The 23,736-nt window shown below is 37.2% G+C and overlaps 1 protein-coding gene across 5 annotated transcripts in view; it reads left to right on the forward strand.

Annotated features, from left to right (window-relative positions):
• GAB1 (GRB2 associated binding protein 1) overlaps window positions 1-21,587 on the forward strand; it is a 124,028-nt gene extending 102,441 nt beyond the window's left edge. For 3 of the 5 annotated variants that reach the window (XM_082390018.1, XM_082390019.1, XM_082390022.1), the window contains 5 exons: window positions 7,144-7,233; window positions 8,965-9,058; window positions 10,796-10,919; window positions 14,869-14,991; window positions 17,225-21,587. In XM_082390018.1, coding sequence (XP_082246144.1) covers window positions 7,144-7,233; window positions 8,965-9,058; window positions 10,796-10,919; window positions 14,869-14,991; window positions 17,225-17,383 — 590 coding nt within the window. In that variant the 3' untranslated portion in view covers window positions 17,384-21,587. The remainder of the gene's footprint in view (window positions 1-7,143; window positions 7,234-8,964; window positions 9,059-10,795; window positions 10,920-14,868; window positions 14,992-17,224) is intronic. The other 2 variants (XM_082390020.1, XM_082390021.1) reach the window with 1 other exon arrangement.
• The last annotated feature ends 2,149 nt before the right edge of the window (window positions 21,588-23,736 follow it).

The following is a 23,736-nucleotide window of genomic DNA, read 5'->3' on the forward strand; positions in this document are numbered from 1 at the left end:
GTCTGTTCTTTCATACTGGCCTTCATAAGTAACATTAAATTCTAAGGTGGCATGGTTGGTTAAGAACTCAGTGTAAAAGAAACTTTTCAGCCAAACTGGTAATATGTACCCAAGCTTTTGAAATTTGGGTTCAAGTGGTTAAACCCCAGACAGCCAGCTGTGTTGCCGCAGGCTGCAAGTGTGATTTAATCTCGACAACCAAGTAAGTTAGTGTATTGGCTGTGAGATGCGTGGCACAATTTCTGGGGAATTCAGCACATTTGAAGAGTCTCGTGTGCTCTATGTAGCTGTTTTTAAAAGCATGTAATGTTTGTGTAAATTTCTCATTAACCTGGGCTTGGATCATTAATAGTCATTCTAATTAAGTTCCCGGTGTGGGGAACAGAGACTGAGACTCAGACTATCTTAAGAAAATGAGTTTTGTTTTGTTTTGCTTTTAAGAAAGTAAATGAAAAGAGAAAGTTAGCGGCAACTGAGACACCCCTAGGAGGCTGTCACTTTGTCCTGCCCTCCCTGCATTTCTGTCCTCTGGAAACTCTTTGATCCTGCTTTGCTCTCCCTCACATTCTTTCCTTCTTTCCTGTTTTCTTTTATGCTGCATCCTCTACTTTACGTGCTTTCTGCTGTCAGAGAGCCTTGGCCTCTGATACCCTTGCGTGGCCTCGATTCTGCCCTGTGGCTCCTTTTTATGGGCCCTCGCAGCTTCCACATCTGCTGCTAATTGCCTTGTTCATTATTGACTCACTCCAGATCGCTCAGCGAAGCTTTGATTGGTCTCGTTTGTCTGTCCACACCAGGCCACAAGATAGATTGTAGGTTGCAGGCGAGCCCACATGCTGGCTGCTGTTGGGTCAAGGGCCCACCTTTGCTCGGACAGCTGGAAAGATGGTCGCACCCCCAGTCACCCCAGAGGCTCCAGCAGCAGAGCCATGATCAGGGCTGGCTATTTTAGAAACAGTGTGAGCATCCCAGGCTTGTTAGGTGATAACTTTTCCTTTTGTTTCTCTTGGTCCTCATTTGTTTTTAAATCTATGTAGACATCCCTCGTCGTTTTCTTCTTTGCATACAACACACAGAGAAGTATGTTTGGACATGTATAGATTTATAATTGAGCCCGCAGAGGGTGGAAGGATTAAGATACAAGTGTCAGGAAGTCCGTGAAACATCGAAATCCTCATTTTAATGCTAAACTGGTTCTCTCGTTCTTTTCCTGTAATTAGCGCATGTTGGCAGCAGATCGCTAGTTTTTGACACCAAACATAACCGTTTTATATCTTGAGGTCCCCACATAAATGTGGACGTGGTGTGCTGTGGGCGAGGCATGGGGCTCTGAGTCCTTGCGGCTTTGCTCTCCTGCCTCTCCTTCCTCCCGTCGGGCTCTGCGTCACACAGTTTGAAAATTCCCGGTATATTTCACAGTTAATGGTTTCATGTGGTAAGCACAATGCAGAGTCAGAAAAGGTCCCTATTTACATGTTGGAAAGTTTTAGGATCATAATGAAATGCTTTTAATATCATCTAGGTCTGACAGAGTTCACGTACCCCCATATTATAGTACATATTATTTTATGTAGGCAGCATAATAAAATGGCATGTGTACTCTATATCATATATATTGTAGATATGTGTAATTAAACCTCCCTATGTAAATATATAGTGAAAGTACTATATATTCTAGTACATGAGAGACTGTCCTAGTCCTCTAAACCAACCAATGGTGACCCTACTTGTAGAACAGAACAAAGTAGGTCCCTTGGTTACTTTTGGAGATTCTGTTTAGTCTTTAAAAAATTAACTGAGCTATTGAAAGACAATCTTGAGCTCATGGGCCAGATTACTGATTTGGTATCATTGCTTAGATACAAAATGAACTGAAAAAGCACCCAGAATAAAATTGCCACATAGTTTTTGACAAATTCAAGGAGAATAATGGGTTTAGCAAAACAGTAAAGAAGTTACTTAAAGTCTTAGTTATAAAAAAAGGGGGTGGGTTGCTTTTCTTATTATTACTCTACTTTTTAAAATAAATATGATACAAGAGAAGGCATGAGAAAGTATCTAATATTGCAAGGCAAACTTTGTCAAGTCACTTTAGAAAGTTATAGCTATTCGAGAAAAACATTTTAAAACCCAAATTCAGATCTTGGAACAAAGTTTATCCTTAAAAACTTAAACCGTAAAACAGACGTCTTATTTCGTCCTGAAATTCTTCTCATGGTACATAGCATCTAATGAGTCTGTTTTCATTTCAAATTTTGTGACATCAGATACATGGCTCTGTCTATTATTTTAGTATCTCTTATTAACTAAACCTCATAATAAGCAAACCTTATTCTATAAAATATGGCTTGATCAGTTCCAAAGCTCAATACAACTAACTCAACACCCAGTATAACTGGTTTCTGTGATCGTCTTCTTGGGAAGGGTCTACAATAAATGAGTGACATTCTAGTCTTGTTTATACCCCCAATTATAGATGTCAGCTGCTGTAGTTAGTAGTACGGATGAGTTTTTCAAATACTTCTGAGTAATTGAAGCCTCAGAAATACGTGCATGTTTTAAACACTTACATTCAATGTATTTTCATGGACACTTTACCCAGTCACCCAACTGTGGTATCTATATTTTCACCCATACTATTTCTGTCACAATAGTATTTGTTCTGAACCATATCTTGTGTATATTAACAGAGGAGAAAATCATAATTTACATGTACTGTGTTAAATATTAGGAAAGCAGGTGAGTCATTGGAAATGCAGGACAAATTCTGTTTTGATTACTTCAACTGAAACTTTTATATTTTAATGGAAAAACAACTTTGTAAAGTTTGGGAAATTTCTATAAGATATTGTGATTTCTCTTAAAGTAAGTTCTTACATAAATCTACCAGATTTCATCTGTGCACTTAACTGGGCCCATTCACTGTCTTTCTAACGTGATATAGCAGCTGTTCAAGCCTCAGATATGCTGTCTTTATATTTTGTTTTGTTTGGCTTTGTCCATTCATGGCTTTCTGCAGTAGATCTGACCATTAGTTGTTGTATTGGTTTTAAAAAAGCAGTGCGAGGTTACTTCTTGTGTTTTTGTACGTTCGTTTGGTTAAGATATCTTCAGGTCCTTCTGGATCTTCACTTTGGTATAGGAAGGATCCAGAAGACCAATCGAGGAGCTTCTCTAGGTGGATCTTTTTGGTATCTTTGCTATAAATATTTGCTCAAGAGAGCTTCTAAAGAAGTTTTTTGAAAGTGATTAAAAATTAACATGCTTTCGAAAAACTACTTTTATACTATAATAAATGTTTGGAAGATGGGTAAATGATACCAGTAAATATAGCTAGATTTTAATAAACAAGTATTAAAGTTTGACTCTCAAGTCAGATTTTTGGGTTGGTTACAGTTTAAAGGAAATGAGTACAGAGTGCATTTTTAGAGCACAGCCTCCACGTGCGGGTTTTTTTCCTAAATATTCCTGACCTTCCAATATAATTATCATTATTATAGTCCCCTTTATACAATGAGACTATTCAAACAAGTGTAAAAGTTTTTCAGTGTGCTACCTTGATTACTCCTTGGAATTAGAGGATAATAATGTTGTGAATTATTTTTCTTCTTTCTTGATTTCTGAGATGCCTACTGGAAATAGTAGCATCATCTGTGAAACTTCAGATGAGTGAATAATTTAGGCTAAGTTAGACCTATAATGGTAGAGAAAATAAATTGTCCACTTTGAGTTGCATTTATGTAAGCAGTACCTAGTAAAAATAATAATCGTGTATGGACTTTTCAAAAAGGACCGCATCTGCTTCTTTGAAGCATGACCTCGTATGACTGCCTTGACCATATTTGGTATGATCAGCTTTTGAAACAACATTCAGTTGCTCTTATTTTTTTTCCTTCAAAGGCAAACACAAAGTTAAGACATTGATCAAACACCACCATCAGATTAAGCTTTAAGAGAACCGCAGTTCATCAAAACAGATTGAAGGGCCTCCCAGTTATAGGATGTACCCTCTGATAGGTCTGGGGTCTCGAAACCCAAGGAAGGACAGGTGGCTTCTCTAAAGAAGCTCCCGTTTAGTGGGAAAGTGGAAAAGTAAACACATTATCATAATTAGCACAGAAGGGGGCTTGTGGTTGAGGTTAGCTCTTGGCCCTGCAGGCTGTCTCCTCTGAGGAGAGTCTCAGAGGGTGAGTGGCAATGAAATGATGATAGAGGATCTTCTATCAGAATAAACAGCATACCCAGATCCTTTAAAAAGAGGGGACTGGCTCAGAGTCTTGGGTGGGAGGGAGGAAAGTATGAATGCAGGAACGAATGCCAAATGCCTGGCAGGTGCCAGCTCCTGGGGGTTTTATAATCCATGCTAATGAGTTTGGGCTTTATTCTGAGAACACCATTAAAGGGTTTTATGTAGGCAACTAACATAATCAGGTCGGCCCCTAGAAAGCTCATTCTAAGATTTAAGGATACCATAGGGGAAAAATGGTATTTTTAAATGCAAACTGTTATAAAATCACACTTTTTTTTTAGCATCTTCTTTAAAGAGTGCTTTGCCCGGTGTTCCAAACCCAGGGTTCTTGACGCCTCACTTTAGAGATGATCAGACAGGGAGGCATAACAAAAGTCCCTGTCCTGACTCGAAATTGCTGCCTCCACTTGGGGACCTAGAGTGAGTGATTTTTACAAGTTTGGAGGCCACTTGGAGTGTAAGTGGAGGCATACAGTGTGAGTTCAATTGCAGAAAAACAAACCAGGTAAGTGCAGCGCACATTAAAAAAAGGAAGCCAGGACTAAAAAACTTACAGATTCTTTAATTTTCTTGGATAAATGAAAACAAACTATTGCCATTATAAATAGAAAGTAAAATTGATACAGGGAAATCAGAGAGAAAGTGGAATCTAGAGTAACTCTTAAGAGATCTGCTATGGCAACTGCAGACAGAGGAAACAAAGCAGGTGTGGTGGGTCCCAGAAGATAAATTCCATTTCGAACATGCAGTGTGAAAGCCTACAGAACCTGCATGTGGGGTGACTTTGTAGGTATGCCAGTAAGGATCTTAGGGGAGATCTGAACCAGAGGTTAAGATTTACCAAGTTGTGCTCCAAATGAGGGAGCAGATCCCATGATCCAGAGATTGACAGCCCCGGGGGGGAGATTGTTTTAACCCCTGAGGGTTAACGCACAATGGGGTGCCCTTTGCTAAAGAAATGCGTCATGTCGCTTTCTTTGTTCAAACCTAATCTAGCTAAAGCCTCCTTGTTAACTGTCTTGGATTTAAAAGCTGAGGCTGGGCTTCCCTGGTGGCGCAGTGGTTGAGAATCTGCCTGCCAATGCAGGGGACACGGGTTCGAGCCCTGGTCTGGGAAGATCCCACATGCCGCGGAGCAACTGGGCCCGTGAGCCACAACTACTGAGCCTGCGCGTCTGGAGCCTGTGCTCCGCAACAAGAGAGGCCGCGATAGTGAGAGGCCCGCGCACCGCGATGAAGAGTGGCCCCAGCTCGCCGCAACTAGAGGAAGCCCTCGCACAGAAACGAAGACCCAACACAGCCAAAAAATAAATAAATAAATAAATAATAGTTAAAGGTGCTAATAATTAAAAAAAAAAAAAAAAAGCTGAGGCTCAAATGAGTGAACACTGTTGACCCTTAGAATTTGAGAATCAGTGTATCCCCAGAGTTGGTTCCTTTTCTGCCTCTGCTTTAGTCTTATCTCATACCCTTTAATTGTCGCACTTAAGTAATGAGAGAAACATTCCAGTATTTGCCTCTAGGCAGCAGAGGAGAAGTACGTACACCTTGGACTTTTTTTTCCTTTCTCTCCTCGTAAATAATACTGAGCCATCATTTGAGTATCACTTTCATTTCTGTCTGGAACATAAATGTCAAATTGAGCCAGGCAGTAAAAATACAAAGAAATGAAGCTACCAAAATGCATGAGTGACTAGGTTCAATTCAGGGCAACATTTTCACCTTGAGGCGTTTGTCCTAAAATCAGCCTTAAGCTTTGCATGGAGTAGAAGATACATGGAAATTTTATAAATGCACGATTAAAAAATTCACTTAATATGGTATCTTTCTGTGAAGAATACCAAGGAGTACCCTTGAGAGTACTTGAGAGAGTTAGGAAATTTTCATGTTTTATAAGCTGGAAAATCACATTTTCAAGAACTTGTAGATTTTGGTCAATAAGGTGCTAGAGATCAGCATTGAATCAGCGAACTCTAATATTATTTTCCATCTAATAGAGGTCAACTCAGTTTTGTGCATGCCAAGAAAAAAGAGAATTTGGTGCCATTGAGAATGAAGTAGTTTAAATTCCTGATTGAAATGATATTGCTACTCTGGCATCCAGGCTTCTAGTGGGAAAAAGTATATGAGGCCAGCTGCTGGGTATTAAACCTGTACTTTTCATAAGGCTTTTCAGCAGTACTTGTACATGACAGAGATTAAACGAAAAAAAAAAAATGATGGCAACTGAATTTATGCTTTCCAATTCTCAAATTAAAGCTAGACAGTCAGCAGTTCCAGAATCTAGACATCTAATCCTTGCAAAATGGTGTCACGGGGGCAACCACTGAGTGTTCAGGGAAAAGAAATGCTGGTCTTGGTTTTGACTTTGGATTAGCAGACATTGTATCAATAGAACTTCTCTAGAAGGGCGCTTTCAGGTGGTGAAGGAGTAGTCAGATTAAGGTTTTTAAAACACCTCCATCAAGTTAAGAAAGTAGGCCTTGGTACTTTCGTATGAGACACCAGACTTCAAAGAAAAGATGTACTTGCGATCTGACTGAGAGGTTTTATAATTTTTTATTGGATCCAGTTTTCTAAGGCATGTTAGAAGAGTAACTAACATGACACATGTTTTTCCTCTCTTCCTCCAAATAAAGATAACAACTAACCAAGCAGTTATGCCACTAAACCCCTTCCATCTTTTATAACAGTTTGCTTATTACATTGTTGCATGCAGCTTCCGCGTTCCCATGGTATTGAGCATGAATGATATGCATAGGCAGACTGAAATAGTCTCCACAAACAAACTTTTGTTTATGCTTTTGAGATGTAACATGTCTGCTCAGGGCTCTGTTGCTTTTCCAATTAAAAAAATAACATTATATTAAGAGAATCTTCTTTTTACCAATTAGGTCAAAGTCCTAAAATTTTAAGACCCAAACCCCATGGTTTAGAGCGAACTGATTCACAAACCATAGGTGACTTTGCTACAAGAAGAAAGGGTATGTACCTTAGCACCGCATGCTGGATGGGGTGTTGGGAATTTATTTATTCTGTGATGTTGTTTCCTTTAAAAGTAAAGCAGAAGAGCCTTAAATGCTATTTTGTTGTAAATAAAACTTCCCAGCATGTAATTTCTAAAGTGAATGCTTCCCATAATACACAACGCGTATATTTGTTATGCCATTAACAGCAGCATGTTAAATATTTGATAATATATGATATTCAGTCTTTCCCTTTTGCATTATTCTTTTAACCTTTTAGACATCAATAGAGTGTTTTCTTTAAGCTTGTGAGTGCCAATTGTCTCCTGTATTTATGTATAATGTATATATTCTGTTCTGAGACAATGTACAATCATTTCCATGGATTCATCACTTTATGCCATTACTTAGAATTTGACAGCTAAGCAGCTGTTAGCCTTCGTGTTTTAAAAAAAGGGAAAACATCAGAGTTAAAGAAATGCTTTCAAGTGAGCACAGCATTCTGTATGTGTCCATTTTAAGTGTATAGGTGAGCAAAATTATTTTAACTCAAACTTAAATCAGTGTAGCCTTCAGAAAATCTCATCGAGCTTTTTTGTATTTGAGTTGCCAAAAATACTTCGGCCTCAACCCCAGAGAATCTACATATTCCTTTAAAATGACTACCTATTTTTTAGTCTGAAGGTAATTGTAACTTGGTTGATTCAATGTACACATATATGGACAAAGAAAGAGTAGAGGAGGGATGCCTGGAAAAAATGAAGACTCTTTCTTTAGAGTGGCAGGATGAAATGCAACTAAAATATTTACCTAATATGTTTAAATCGTATCCTAAAAGGTAATGAATATTAACAAATAATATTGTTGAAGTTCTTTTGCTCATGCCATGAATTTCTGAAAACTGAGTCTTACTTTAAGGGCGAAGAGCTCTGTGGAATGTATACTGGCAGAGTAATTAATTGTCCACTGCAATAATAGGGTAAATAAGCAAAGACAACTTATACATAAAGCTAATAAGAACATTAGCATTTATTTTTACTTAATTTGTTAAAGGATATTGTTGGTTAAATTAAGCTAAAAAATTTGAGGCAATTGTTAAATTGTGGCCTTTTCTCAGAGCAGAGTTTGAGCATAAAGATATAATTATTGCTTTGTTTTATTTGGTTCCAGACTGGGCCTGAATTAATTTAAAAGATTTGGTTATTAATTCTTTTTTTCAGTTTTTGGTTTTAGCGAAGTTTTGTGTTTATTGCTTCCTAAACATCATTTTATATGTATAGTTGTATAAATGATGCTTCAATGTTGATGATGAGGACTGTTTTTACATAGAAAATTAAATCTCCGTGTTTGAGGATAAAGTTAGTGAAAAAAACAAGATAAGGAAATAATGAAAAGTATAAGTCAAGTAACTATGAAGGAATTGGGTCACATTAGTCTTTCTTGTTCTCATTAAGTTTATATTCATAAAATATTTACTTAAGAAGCAACATGTTGTAATAATAGAGTTTTATTTAGACTTTCAGTCAACAATCAGGAAACAGTATCTGATTTAGCTTTTGCCACTAATTTTTTAGCTGCGTAACCTTGGAAAAATCACATAACATCAGTGAACTTCTTTTCATGTGTGAAACTAAGCTGGTGCTAGGTGTACTCTGGCTATAACGTATAAAGAGAGATGTAGAAAGAGGGTCTGGTTTTGTTTTCCAAATTTCTGTATGCTAAAGTCTCTTTTTTTCTCTTTTGTTTCAGTCAAGCCAGCACCTTTAGAAATAAAACCTTTGCCAGAATGGGAAGAATTACAAGCCCCAGTAAGATCTCCCATCACTAGGAGTTTTGCTCGAGAGTAAGTCTTTGTTTAAAATACTTAGCTTGATTGTTCATTGTAATGGAGAGTACCTAGAACAGTGGTTCCCAAAGGATGGTCTGGGGAGCCTCCCTTTTTGGGGTTCTGTGAAGTCAAAACTATTTTCATGAATATACTAAGATGCCATTTGCTTTTCCACTCTCCTTCTCTCATGAGTGTACACTGGAGTTTTCCAGAGGTGGCATAATATTGGACGATATCGTTGTGACAGCTAATAGTGTATGTATTTGTGTACCCTTGTCTTTTAATTTTTTTTTCTATTATATGTAATGTGGTAAATATCAGTAGATAGCACCCATATTAACCAAAGTTCCTTGGGGTTCTCAATAAATTTTAAGGGTGTGAAAGGTTCATGAGGCTAGAAATTTCTGAGAACTACTGCTCTGGAAAATACGGTAGTTTCTTCTGGGGATTATTTAATGGAGATTCATTTAAATGTATATGGGGAAATGAAAAGAATGTTTGTAGTTACAAACCTGTGTTGAATGTGTACGTGTGTGTGTGAATATATGTGTGTGTGTGTGTGTGTGTGTGTGTGTGTATATATATATATATATATATAGTTTTTTTAAATAGTAATTCTTAAATCTTCCTTTTTATATCTATATCTTTCTACTTATCCCCCACATCACTAGCAATACTTTTTTTGTTGTTCTGCAGAAGGTACTTTGTTGTTGTTTTTTTTTTAACATCTTTATTGGAGTATAATTGCTTTACAATGCTGTGTTAGTTTCTGCTTTATAACAAAGTGAATCAGCTATACATATACATATATCCCCTTATCTCCTCCCTCTTGCGTCTCCCTCCCACCCTCCCTATCGCACCCCTGTAGGTGGTCACAAAGCACCGAGCTGAGCTCCCTGTGCTATGCAGCTGCTTCCCACTAGCTAGCTGTTTTACATTTGGTAGTGTATATAAGTCCATGCCACTCTCTCACTTCGTCCCAGCTTATCCTTCCCCCTCCCCGTGTCCTCAAGTCCATTCTCTACGTCTGCATCTTTATTCCTGTCCTGCCTTTAGGTTCTTCAGAACCTTTTTTTTTTTTTTTTTAGCTTCCATATATATGTGTTAGCATACGGTATTTGTTTTTCTCTTTCTGACTTACTTCACTCTGTATGACAGACTCTAGGTCCATCCACCTCACTACAAATAACTCAATTTCGTTTCTTTTTATGGCTGAGTAATATTCCATTGTATATATGTGCCACATTTTCTTTATCCTGCAGAAGGTACTTTGATGCTCAGAAATATCCCTTTACAGAAGCAGACTTGAAGACATAGAGAACAAGCTAGTGGCTACCAGTGGCGGGGTTGGGGGGTGGGAATAGGGTGGGGAAGTGGGAGGTACAAACTACCTTCCACTACAAGATAAGTGGGAGCTTATCTTGGGTGTAAGATAGGCTCGAGGATGTATTGTACAACACGGGGAATAGAGCCAATATTTTGTAATAACCGTAAATGGAAAGTAACCTTTCAAAATTGTGTAAAAAATTTAAAAATTTTTTTAAAAAGAAAATATCCCTTTACAAATAGCTATAAATATTAGTTGTGCATTTGAATGTGTGTGATAAATTGTATAATAATAAATGCATACAATAAATGATTGTAAGCATAAATGTTTCTGGAAGAATGTATACTATCACTCATTTTTAGTTTCGAAGCAAATTGAGAAACTTGGTCAGGATTTGTGTTTGCGATGGTCATCTCTGTAATCAGCTCCTCCAGGTTTCCCATGTCTCCCCGTCCGGATTCAGTGCACAGCACGACTTCAAGCAGCGACTCACATGACAGTGAAGAGAATTATGTTCCCATGAACCCAAACCTGTCCAGTGAAGACTCGGTAAGTAGAATCTTCTCTTAACGTCTCTCTTCCTGAGCAGCCCTTCTGAATCATTCACACTAGACCTTTCTTGCAGTCCATACACCTTACCCTTCCATCTTTCTTTACTTAAGGAAAAAGGATAAAAGACAACTTTTTAAAAATGCTTTTGGGGGCTTCCCTGGTGGCACAGTGGTTAAGAATCCACCTGCCAACGCAGGGGACACGGGTTCGAGCCCTGGTCCAGGAAGATCCCACATGCCGCGGAGCAACTAAGCCCGTGCGCCACAACTACTGAGCCCGTGTGCCACAACTACTGAAGCTCGCGCGCCTAGAGCCCGTGCTCTGCAACAAGAGAAGCCACCGCAATGAGAAGCCCATGCACCACAACAGCAACTAGAGAAAGCCCGCGCGCAGCACCGAAGTCCCAATGCAGCCAAAAAATAAAATAAATTTTAAAAATTAAAGAAAAAAACTTCATATAAAAATGCTTTTGAAAAACGGCATCATCAAGTCTAAAACCAATAGGGTCAAAGTGTAATATTAATATCTATAAAGTAGATACAAGTTAGTTAAAAATCATAAAAGTTTTCCAGTTATATTTCTTTTAAGATGTACTTCACTTTTGAAACTATTCAAGAAAATACTTTTTACTGGAAGCATTTTATAATGCATTTCTCCAGACCCACGTCAGTGCACTCAGGGTGAAACAATCTTATGCTGAGGGTTTTTAATAATCATTCAATAATACATCCTTAGGTAAGGCTTAAAGATCAAAGAAGACCTGTTAAAACCTGATTTACTTTAGACTGACTGTTATTACCCCAAGGCCCAAGAATTTTGTAATAGTAGCAAGCATTATGTTCCCCAGAAATCAGGTAGTTGCCAGAAAATACTTCAGATGTTTAAAAATACAAGCCAATTTTAATTTTTTAAAAATCTTTTCCTTTTGCTTTCCCTCAAACCAGAGTCACTGCTTGCTCTGTTATTTGCTTTTTAGTAGATAAGTCTATCAGTTGGCATTAGGATCCCCTCTGAGTAACAGAAAATAAGCAAATAACAAGGACTTAAGACAGATGTTTATTTCTTTCTTATGTAGAAGTCCAGAGAGTCAGTCCGCCGTTGTTGTGGCAGCTTTTTGTTCCAGGAGCCCTCGGGGATCCTTGCCCCTTACTGCTCTCCAATCCGCTGTCCCCTGGGTCTGGATCACAGGCTCAGTAGAACAAGATGATACTCCAGCCAACAGATTCACATTCCAGGCTGCAGAATGGAGGGAAGGAAGAAGAAGCAAAGGATGCAGCCCAATTGCCTCATAGAGAAGGTTCCCAGAAACTGCTGAGTACAAACTGTTGACCAGAACTTAGCCTCTGGCCACGTAAACACGAAAGGGACTGGAAACTGTAGGCTTTGTACCGAGGGACAGTGGGCCCGGCTAAAAATCCCCTTCCCGGTGGAAAGGGGAGAACAGATCATGGGGCACAACCAGGCAACATCTGATAAGCAAATACCTAATGTCAAAATTTGGCATGAGTAACATTTTAATGACTTTATTTTCTTTAAAACAATTCTGTTCAGAGATTCAATGTGTGAAGCCCAATTTTTTCATTGAATTTATATCTTTAATGGACTTTAGGCAGAAACAGGTTTCTCACGACCATTTGTCAGGGAACAAAATTAAGTGATTTGAAAAGCCTGATTTGATGCTTGAACTAATTAACTGTAAAATATTATCAAATTCATAAAGTGTTCAAAAATGAATAAGATAATTTAAAATATTTATGTCAACCCTGAATTAGAATACAAACGAACTATATCAATAACATTTTCACTAATGTTTCAAGGTAGGGCAATTTTTATTAACTGACTTTCACTTCTGGATTCATAATTTTTCCATTTGATGAGTAGTGTTGTATTATTTTTATTAACTTAATTTTTTTCTTCATTATAGTAAACAGACTCTAGGAAGAGTCTAAGTAAATCCTCAGTGCTGCACTGGAGTACCTATTACCCTCAATTTTCATCTTGAGGTGGTTAAATGAATTTTTTTATTACAAAAGTAATTCTTTTCTGAGATACTAAAGAATCTTTTGTTTTGCCCAAAATAGTAAATAAACATAAAAATATTGGAAAGGACCTGTAATAGGAAAGTTTGAAAGTATGATTTGTCATGAGTAGGTGTTAGGTGAAGGGAAAAATCTAGAAAAAAAATCCGTTACAATCAGAAAGTCAAAGGAAAGGAAGATATAAAATTGTTCTTTTATATAGTATAACACTAAGCCAGAAAGGTAGTTTTACCTGCCAGTAGAGGTGTCTAAATAACCACCAGATGGTGAATTTCTAAGGTACTGAGGCCCTAAGGGTTAGAAATAAGCAAAAATGTCCCAAGTGAAAATATCCATCTGCCATTCACAATAGAAAAGTCAGCTGTGCCATTTCCATCTTATGCCAGCAACTGCAAGGGCTCATCTTAGTCCAGACAACTTTTCCTGAGGAATGAATGTGATAGTTACAGCAATATTTCCCACACCTCCTGGAATTTATTGTATCAGTGGAGTACCATAGAAGTTCACAAGGTCTAACATATGCTCAGGTTGATGAAGTCGGTAAAAAATTAGTCTTGGAGAAGTTGAAACAGGATTGGATCAAATCTGGTTTATAGGGACAATGAAGATTAAATTCTGTGCGTTGAAATGTTGAAGCACAGTCTGTTTCCTACACTGGTGATCATGGAGCAGACAGTGTCCAATGAAACAGTGAATTGGTGATACTGCCTGTTCATTTATACAGACATCCAAAGTCAAGCGTTCGTGAAATGAACCCTTAATGTGACGCCTGAAATTCAAGTGACAGTACATCATTACTAAAGACATATATATTGTTTGTAACGACAACATCAAAAGTATGTTCAATAATTTTATGTATTTTTTTCAAGAATTTTAGAAAAACAAAGTACTACTATATTTTTTCTTTTAATTCACAGAACACTTCATAATAACTCTTGGAATCTTAGGGTTTTTCTAAACTGTTTTGGAAAAACACTGGGTTAAAGCCTAGAATGCAGAGACAGGCTGTTCCCAGTTGAGATTAGATTAGATCAGATCAAGAGCAAATAGACTTTTTTTGTAGGGACACACATTTTAACAATACTTGAAGATGAAAAATTTTCCAGTCCTAGTAATTATTAGACAGAGTACAGTTGAACTAGCAATTCTGAGAAATTCTCTTTAAGAACAACTTACTGAGATTAAACATGTACATCATATGAACTCAAGGGTTTCTTTCATAGCCTGCAACACCGTGAATAATTCTAGGGGTTTCCAATTAGGGAAATTTCAGGTATGGGCTCTGTCGTTACATTTGAATACAAAATTTTACACACACACACACACCGTGCAGTCTGGCTTGGTTTTTTTATGTGAGAATGAAATATAGAGTCATTTGCAGAAAAAAAATTTAATTTGAAAGCATGGACTATAAGGAACCTATAGTTAAAGAATGTTATTGAGAACAGATATCATTTTATTAGCGTTGAGTTAGAACTATTCCAACTGGGAATTCCCTGGCGGTCTAGTGGTTAGGACTTGGCACTTCCACGGCCGGGGGCCTGGGTTCAATCCCTGGTAAGGGAACTAAGATTCCTTAAGCCATGCGGCACAGCCGGAAAAAAAAAAAAGAAAGAAAGAAAGAACTGTTGCAGTTAACTGTAGCTTGATGGCCCAGTCTTAGTCTGAACCAAGTTTTACTTTTCAAACTACTTTTAGCTTGTTCACCTATGCTATGTTTTAATCAATTTTTAAAATATTGCTTATTTTTCCCCATCCTAAAAGATTATTTAATTTTCTAAGGAGACATTTCTTCAAGCTGTTTCCTCTTAAAGTTAATATTTAGGTTTGAGTAGATGGCAAGCAAGGTAATAAGCAGTATGTCTCATGAATGTTTGACAGTTGATTTTGTTGTATTTTACTTTCAGAATCTTTTTGGCAGTAATAGTCTTGATGGAGGAAGCAGCCCAATGATCAAGCCCAAAGGAGACAAACAAGTGGAATACCTAGATCTAGATTTAGATTCTGGGAAATCCACGCCACCACGTAAGGTAAGTGAAACCTCATTCTTTAAATACACTGAGCTCCCATTTGAAACCTGAAGAATCGGGTCTCCTTTGGGGGAATTTTCTTAGTATGTTTAATTTAAATTTAGTACTATTACTTAATGCTTTTTCATAAATCACAAAAGTGTTAGACTGATAAATTTATTTTTTCATCTCTAATGGTATGGAAGTTACACACTTTGTACTCTCTTAGTGATTACCATTGAAATGCTTACTTACTAAATTCTAAAGTTCCAAAGTTAATCATGGTCTTCACTTCCTTTCCGATGTTAGCTCAAATTACTCCTTTTCTGACTTTCTTGGTATTTTTGTCCAAAAGTTTTAGGGTTTTTTGTTGTTCTTGTTGTTGTTACACTCACAAATTAGACATTAGTAGTAGTAATATTCTTACTATATAGACAATGTTTATTTACATTTTCCTACATGTTTACCAACTTCTTTTTTTATCATTCCTTCTTGTGTCTTAGACCTTCCTTCTCTAATCATTTTCCTTCCTCCTTCCTTTAGAAGTTCTTTTCATGGAAGTCTGTTAATGGTAAATTCTTGCGGTTTTTGTTTAACTGAAATGTCTTTATTTTGCCTCATTCTGGAAAATGAGTATTGAGGGTTTTGCGGGGGGAGCAGTTTGAGTTCACAATTCTTAATTGACAGTAAGTTTCTCTCAACACATAGGAGATACTATTTGCTGTCACCTGGCTTCCATTGTTCCTGTGAAAAGTATGCTGTCAGTCTAATTGCAGTTCCTTTGTAGGTAATCTGTCTTTTCTATCTGGCTGATGTTAAGATCTTTTCTATATCTTTGGTGTTCTGCAGGTTCACTACACTGTGTCTAGACATCTAGACATAGATTTTTCTTTATTTATCCTGCTTGGTAGAAGTTGTGCAGTCTTTATTTCTGGACTCATATTTTTTGTCAGTTATGGAAAAGTCTGAATCATTCTCTCCCTAAATATTACTTTTCCACTATTCTCTTTCTTCTGTCCTTTTAGGTTTCTGATTAGACAGTTAGAACTTCTCATTCTGTTTTTCTTATCTTTTACCACTCTTTCATATTTTCTATTTTATCATTTCTTTGCTTACTTGTAAAATTTCTTTAGATCTGTCACCAAGTTCACTAATTCTCAATTCTTCTGCTTAACCCATGTGTGTTTAATTTTTAATTTCAGTATTTTATTTTTCACTGCTGAAGTGACATTCTGCTTGGCTTTTTTTCCCCAAATATGCCTATCTGATCTGAATAGCTTCTTACTCCTTTTTTGTTATCTTATTCCTTTTATTTTTTATTTTTCAATTCCTTTAAACATTTTATACACGTATTTTATACTATTTATGCAGTAATTTCCATATCTGAAGTCCTTGGAGGTCTGAATCTGTGTTTACTGTTTCTCACACACCTGATGGCTTGTTTCCTTGTGTGTTCATACATTTTTATTGGGAATTTATTTTGCTAAGCATATCTGTGGGAAACCTGCAGACCTAAATTTGCTTCAGAAAGGATTTGCATTTGCTTCTGCTAGGAAGCAGGTGATGCTACCACCCTAGGACTACCTCAGTTTCCTTCAAGGGTCCCTATCCTAACAGGATAGTTTAGGGTTCCGCATGCCTCCCACCCAGGCCTCCTGATTGCATTGCTCAGTTGACGTTCATCCTGAAGACGACACCGTCTTGACCCTTTAGCAGCTCTCTGCTCCCTCCATTTCCCTCACACCTTGGATATTTCCCTTAATTTCTAGTGAGCCCAGCAACGCGTTAATAATTACATTTGTTTTAAGTTAGTGAGTATCTAGTTGGATTTTATGTAGCCTGCCATTCTTGAAATACTTCTTTTCAAAAAACATTTCTTAACTCTGAAAGTAAACACCTGTACCTGTTCTCAGGACTTGAAAAAGTCAAGCTTAAGCTAAAGGCTAAAAGCAAGCTATGTCTCTTAAGATGAACCAGGGGTCTGCTCTCCTTCTTTTCTAAGAGTTTCATCTGTTATGGGAGCATTAGTTTGAATTCTTAAATATAATCATTTTAAAATTAAGGGAAAAAGAGAGTACAGTTAGGAGAGAGACAACATTGTTAAACTGAGGTAGTTAATGTGATTTTTTGGTGACCCAGTAGAATTTCAAGAGTTATTCACAGTGCATATGTGTCTGTGTTTTAAGACTGGAGTTCACGCAGAAGCACCGCTTTTTCTGTGGAGGTTTATGGGGTTTTTTCCTTTGCTTTTTAGCAAAAGAGCAGTGGCTCAGGCAGCAGTGTAGCTGACGAGAGAGTGGACTATGTCGTGGTTGACCAACAGAAGACCCTGGCTCTGAAGAGCACGCGTGAAGCCTGGACCGATGGGAGACAGTCCACAGAGTCTGAAACGCCAGCCAAGAATGTGAAGTGAAAACGCCGCTTTAACGTCTCTGAACAAAAGAGGGCCGAGCTGTAAGGAGAAATCCTGTTTGACCGAAGATAACTTGACCCTTGTACTCTAGGTAGATCCTCAACGGAACAGAGTCGAAGTCAGAGGACCTTTCAGACTTAATCAAGCCATTGAGCGTGTAAATGGTGCTTTGTGGTATCTGAACAATTCATCACATGTAAATAACGTGGGAAAATACTGTTGTTTGGTTCCCAGAGAAACATTTGTTTCGTAGTTAACACACTTGTAGTATTACTGTATTTATGCACTTTTTCATTTAAAGCATTGGTTTGGGTATTCCCGAATGGACCTTAACATGATTCTTTTGGGAGTTCTTGTTTTTCCTCACACTACTCTTAAGAACAATGCTACGTGAACTAAGCTACTTTCCACTGGGAAATTGCTCTTTCAGCTGCAGGGTAACAACGTGACGTGAGAAGTAGATTCACAATATACCTTTCTACCTGAAACTTAACGGCGTAACCGTTAGCTTAAACTACAAAGTAGAGTTGGACTCATCATTCATTGCCTTCTAAAATGCTAAGCATCATGTACCTACTGGTGTCAGGACTTTGTTCTCTGGTTCATGGACATTTGGTTTTCAGTGGTGGAACTTTCTTATATTTTGTTAATTACAGTGTTTTGGGCTCATTAAGTGAAGATTCTGCCAGGTGGGATCTTACACCTTGGAAAGAGTGAATAATCACACTATCAAGTAAGCGTACAACTCACTGATGGCATGTGGTGACGATGTGCTCTCACATTTTCAACATGTATTAAACTTTACGTTCTTTGCAAAGTGTAGATTATATAACTAATCAGGTACGTACCAGGCACTGATGTGCTAATACACTAATCAGGTTTAGACAGTGAGCTTTAGTTGTATTCGTGTTAGTCCTCTAACGCTGGTTTCCAGTTTGGAATTAATGGCACAATTGACATTCACTGTTAGTTATAGCAACATACTGTGATTTTTAATTAGACAGTCATTCAGATTTATTACTCTAAGAATGAAATTCTGTCTTTTGACACCATAGTGCCCTTTCTATGATTTTTTTTAAACTTTACTTAATATTCTTCTTGGCCTTATCCTATTTAAATCCCTATGCAATTAATATTTTATATCTGCATTTTTTAAAAAAAATAGATGTTATATAAGTGATTCTCATATGTAGCACCTATTGCTTTACCAGTAAAAGAATTAAGGATTTTGTACTGTGATTTATATTCACTGCCCCAATTCAAGAAATATTGGAGCCTTGCTATAATGTGAAGTCTTATAGTCACGGACCTCTTCCAACCAGATTTGTGAAACCACCAGAGGTATCGTATAATTCTGTCTCACCTATAACATGGTCCTATAGCAAGACCACACATTATCTATAGTAAGGCTACAATTTATCTGTCTTGGCTTTGCAATGTAATTTAGAAAGCAGGTATAGTTATTGGTTTGATTGGTTTTTAACTAAGTTACATACAATCTCTTATGTACTGATTTGAGACTTACTAACAGTGTTTGGAGGGGGCATAGAGATTGAAGAGCCCACAGCTGAGGCATGTTTCCCTCCATGCAGACCTCTAACGTTGCCTGAGTACACAGATGTGCCCTGATTTCTGGCCCCTTGGTCACCGTACTGTGTCTAATCAATGTAATGGGTTTATGTCCCCTCCATGAGCTAAAAACGTTCATAACAAGATGAATTGTAGACAAGTAACATTGGATGGTTTTAAATGTTTGCTTCTTTTTAAACAAAAACTAAAACCCAGAACTGGATTTTGAGGTGGATTTTTAAATAAAAAAACATTGTTTGCGTTTGCTGTGAGTAAGCTGTTTTATAATGAAACCACAAAATAGAGTCGAAAATCATTGAAATGTGCCTCAACTGTCAAAACACATAACACAGTTGATGTGTGAAGATACCAAATTGTGTTGCATGGAGGATAAACATATTTTGAGATTTAGAACACAACAATAAATATATTGTTAATTCAAAAATAGAAATCTTGTTTTAAAAGCTACCTATCAGAAGAGTCTAAGGCAATAATGAATTTTTTAGTGTAATTTCTCAATTTTTTACAAGTTACCATTTTGAAGACCCACAGCACTCAAATCTGTAGAAATTTTCCCATTATGCAGAGTAATTTAAGAATTGAAAATTAGGCAGTTTGTTAAACTAAATCACATTAAACATTGCATTAACAAATTAAATGAAAAGACAGTCTCTTATAGAGCAGTATTTCCCAAAGACTTTTTAGCACTAGAATCTCTTTTAAGTAAACTCTTGTGTAAGCCCAATATGTAAAGCCTGGAAGGTCCATTTGATCAGTGTAACTGTATTTTGAGTCCACATTTATGTTTACTTGTCTTAGAACATTACTAAGAATAACATTTCTAAGTAACACAAATGTGAAATTGGGGTTATAGATAGTTGGTGATACCTTAGCTGCCAGTCTGTTTCTATGCCTTGTTTTATTCGCATACTATCAAGAGAATTTTGCTTCATGCAAATGTAAGTGAGTACAAATAATAATAGGGTTTAAACACACATTTCAGGAGATTCTTTAACTAGAGATAGGTAAAGTTGTATTCCCAGGTTTATATAAAAGTAAATTATCCTGGTAGTGGAAGTTTATACATAAGCAGCCTCCAGTGTGGTAAAATAGTGTATGTAACACATTAGAATGTGCATTTTTACTAAGTTTTTAAACTACCCACTTTTATAAAAACAAAATTTGAATCAAACTCTTTAATACCCCTGATCGCCCACAAGAAGCTGAGTTTTGGCCAGGCATGGGTTGAACACCACTGGCTAACTGTGTAACAGTTGTGTTATAAATCAGAAGTTTTCTTCTCCCATGTTTGATGCTCTCTACCTTTTATTCCTTATTTTGAAAAACTACAATTTTATGAAAGTTTGAATACCAGTGCTCAGCTCTGCTTTCAAAACTCAAAATTCAGACTTGAATAATTTAAGCTATTTAACCCACAGGATGCATCACCTTAGAAAGCTATAAAAGTGGTTTTTATCTACACTCTATATGTTTTCATCTTTATTTTTATCAATACCATATAAGCTACTGTGAGCATTTTAGAGAATTCCATAAAGGTACTATGAGTGTGTGTATGTATATATAGCATTGTATTTAATCATAGACTAAGTTTAATTTGATATAGAAATACTGCCATACTTGTACATTAATGTCATAAGTCATAATTCCCTCTAGACTCTTTATATTTAATTCATCGGAGGTCATAATCTTCATAGTCATAAATGCATTCAAACTGGAAATTGAACACCAGTGTTTGTTTTTCTTTCTCTTTTAGTGGGAAGTTGTCTGCTTTCCCCCTTTAGCGAAAACAGTATTTTTTATATTTTGTTAAACTGTTGACTACTTTATGCCTGTACACTATACCATAGGCATAATTCTTAGATATTCCCAAATACTCTTAGTGCCTCCTTATTTGGCCCATTGACAGTATTGGTGTTAGTATTTCGAATGAATTATCCTTTAAAAATATACTAACCTTAAACATTTTAGAAACAACAAGGGGGACTGGATCTTTTTATTCCTATCTTTGGGCCATTGAGATAGGTCTTATCTTCCATGGTTAGATAAGCAGTCAGGTCTGTAACAGGATTGACATAACATGACCAAACCAAATGGATACAGAGAGAGAGAGGGGCATATCCCAGGATAACAGTTATTGTCAATAACATCAGCTATCTGTAAATCTGTATATAATTTAAAATACCAACAACTATGAAGTGAAAAGCCATGGTGCAAATGAATGTTGTAGACATCATGGACTTGTTCTGATGAAAAATCACTTGTCGGGTTGTTGAGATGATTGGTTTTAATCTGACTAAATATGTTTATATATCACTACAGCTTGAAGTAATTTAGTTCATCCTCCATAGACTTATCTTTCTTTAGGATCAGTATAATGCATATTGTGAGTTTCAACAGACTGTTGCGTCAAGGGATTAACATAGCTTCTGGCTTCCTTTACTGAAAAGATATGGCTTTGTGTGAGTTCTTGTAACCTAAATCAATTGTTGATAATCATTCCAAATTTCCACAGCAAAATCTTATGTATAAATTTATTTCTCCCCTCTTGCACATCTTCTTTTGTAAAGATCCAATTGTAGATATTTTGTGCTACCAAATAAAACTTTTCAAACAATTTGGTTTCAAGACCTTAAATAGTCAATTTGGATACTGAAACTGTGACCCAATAAGGACATAAAATTTCTATTTCCAACCCTTCCTTAGAGTCTTTATCTAAATCAAAAACCCAATTCTGCCGTTAACTACGCTTCCCAGTTCTACTTCTATAGGGTCACTCATTTTCTGCAGTAAAGATCCCACTAAATCATGCTAAATATAATAGTCATGCTCTAACTAAATAGGAAAAGCTCCTGAGACCCAGTTGCCCTATGCGTATGTGCGTTATTCCTTCATGTAGCGAATGCTACCAGCACTTTGTTGAGTAAAAGGCCAATAAGGAAGGGCCTGTGTGCAACCTTTACCATCAGGAAATACATTCCCAACATGACTTGGGAAATGATAGCTGGCTGGGCTTCTTCATTTCGAGGAAAGTTTTCAAACACCTCCAGTGCTTCATAAAACCCCAAGAAGTACCATAAGTTGTAGCATTTTGCAGCTCTGACTCTGTCATTATGTCATTAGATCATACTTGGGAAGTTTGGGAAGAAAATTAAGTTCCTAAAGTTTATTCCTATAATTCATTAGACAGGATTTTATTACTTTTAATCATGGTTATGTTGGTGATTCACTCGTAGCTCAACATGTCTCTGATTTTGTGTGTGGTGCCCAGAGCATTTGGAGGACTCAGTATGTGTTGGTACAGAAAAGAAAAAATCACATAAATGTTTTAAAAGCCCACTTTCTCCAATATGGTATCATGATGGTTAATGTGTCAACTTGGCTAGGCTGTGGTGCCCGTGTGTTTGTTCAAACACTAGTGTAGACGTTGCTGTGAAGATACTGTGTAGATGTGATTAACATACAATCCGTTTAGGTAAAGCCGATCACCCTCCATAGTGTGGATGGGCTTCATCCAATCAGTTGAAGGCCTTCAAAGCAAAAACTGAAGTTTCCCACAGAAGAAGGAATTCTGCCCCAAGACCGTAACATAGAAATCCTGTGTGAATTTCCGGGCTGCCAACCTGCCCTACAGATTTCAAACGTGCCGTCCCCACGATTCTGTGAGCCAATTCCTTAAAGTAAACCTCGATTTCCATAGATAGATACACAGCATACATGGATGGATGGATGGATGGATGGATGGATAGATTCTTTCTCTGGGTCTGCTCCCTATTCATTGTGGGAGGAGACAAACAAGGACATGAATACCAGGAAGTAAGGATTGCTGGCAGCATCTTAGAAGCTAGCTATCACAAAGGCAGAGTTGAGTGTTAAGAGATGACACCAAAGATGGAGGGCCTTAAGGACCAAGGAACTCAAGTGTATTGAGAATTAAGAACTTTAAAATGTCAGAAGATAAAGCCTGGAAAGAGTAGGCCACAGGAAGTCAGGAGATAGTTCTGAACCTGGGTCTATGAGTTTAGCTCTTTGTCCTTATAAATTACAAAGCTATTCAACAGTTATTGAGACACTGTGTTTTATATTTACTCTTACTGAATCCTCATAATACTGTGAAGTAGGGAACGTTATTCTCTCCAACCTTCAAGTTCCAACTTAAACAATTCCACAAGGCTTTCCCTCAACTACCCCACCCAGAGGTGCTAGCTCCTTCCTCTGAAAGTCACAAAATTGGCAAGTCTCTTCTGTTTTTCACTTTTGGCTTTTGTGATGGTATATTAATTTGCTAGGGCTACAATCACAAAGCACCACAGACTGGGTGGCTTAAATAACAGATTTATTTTTTCACAGTTCTGGAGGCTAGAAGTTAGAGGTCAAGATGTAGGCAGGTTTAATTTCTTCTGAAGCCTCTTTCCTCGGTTTGTAGATGGTCGCCTTCTCACTTTACCCTCACTTGGCCTTTTCTCTGGACATGGGAATCCTGGTGTCACACTCTCTTCTTATAAGGACACCAGCCATATTGAATGAGCCCCTCACCTTTATGACCCATTTAACCTTAATTTCCTCTTTAAAGGCCCCATCTCCAAAACCAGTCATATTCTGAGGTATGGGGGGTTGGGTCTTCAACATGAATTTTGGGTGGACACAATTCAGTCCATAATAGATGGCTGTGTTTAGCTCATCTACCTAGCTATATGCACCTTAGGATAAAAACTATGTCTTATCTGTCATTACATCAGTCACAGCCCTGGCAGGAAAAGATGGCA

The sequence above is a fragment of the Balaenoptera borealis genome (assembly GCF_965194805.1).
Source record: "Balaenoptera borealis genome assembly, chromosome: 4".
Taxonomy (NCBI): Eukaryota; Metazoa; Chordata; class Mammalia; order Artiodactyla; family Balaenopteridae; genus Balaenoptera; species Balaenoptera borealis.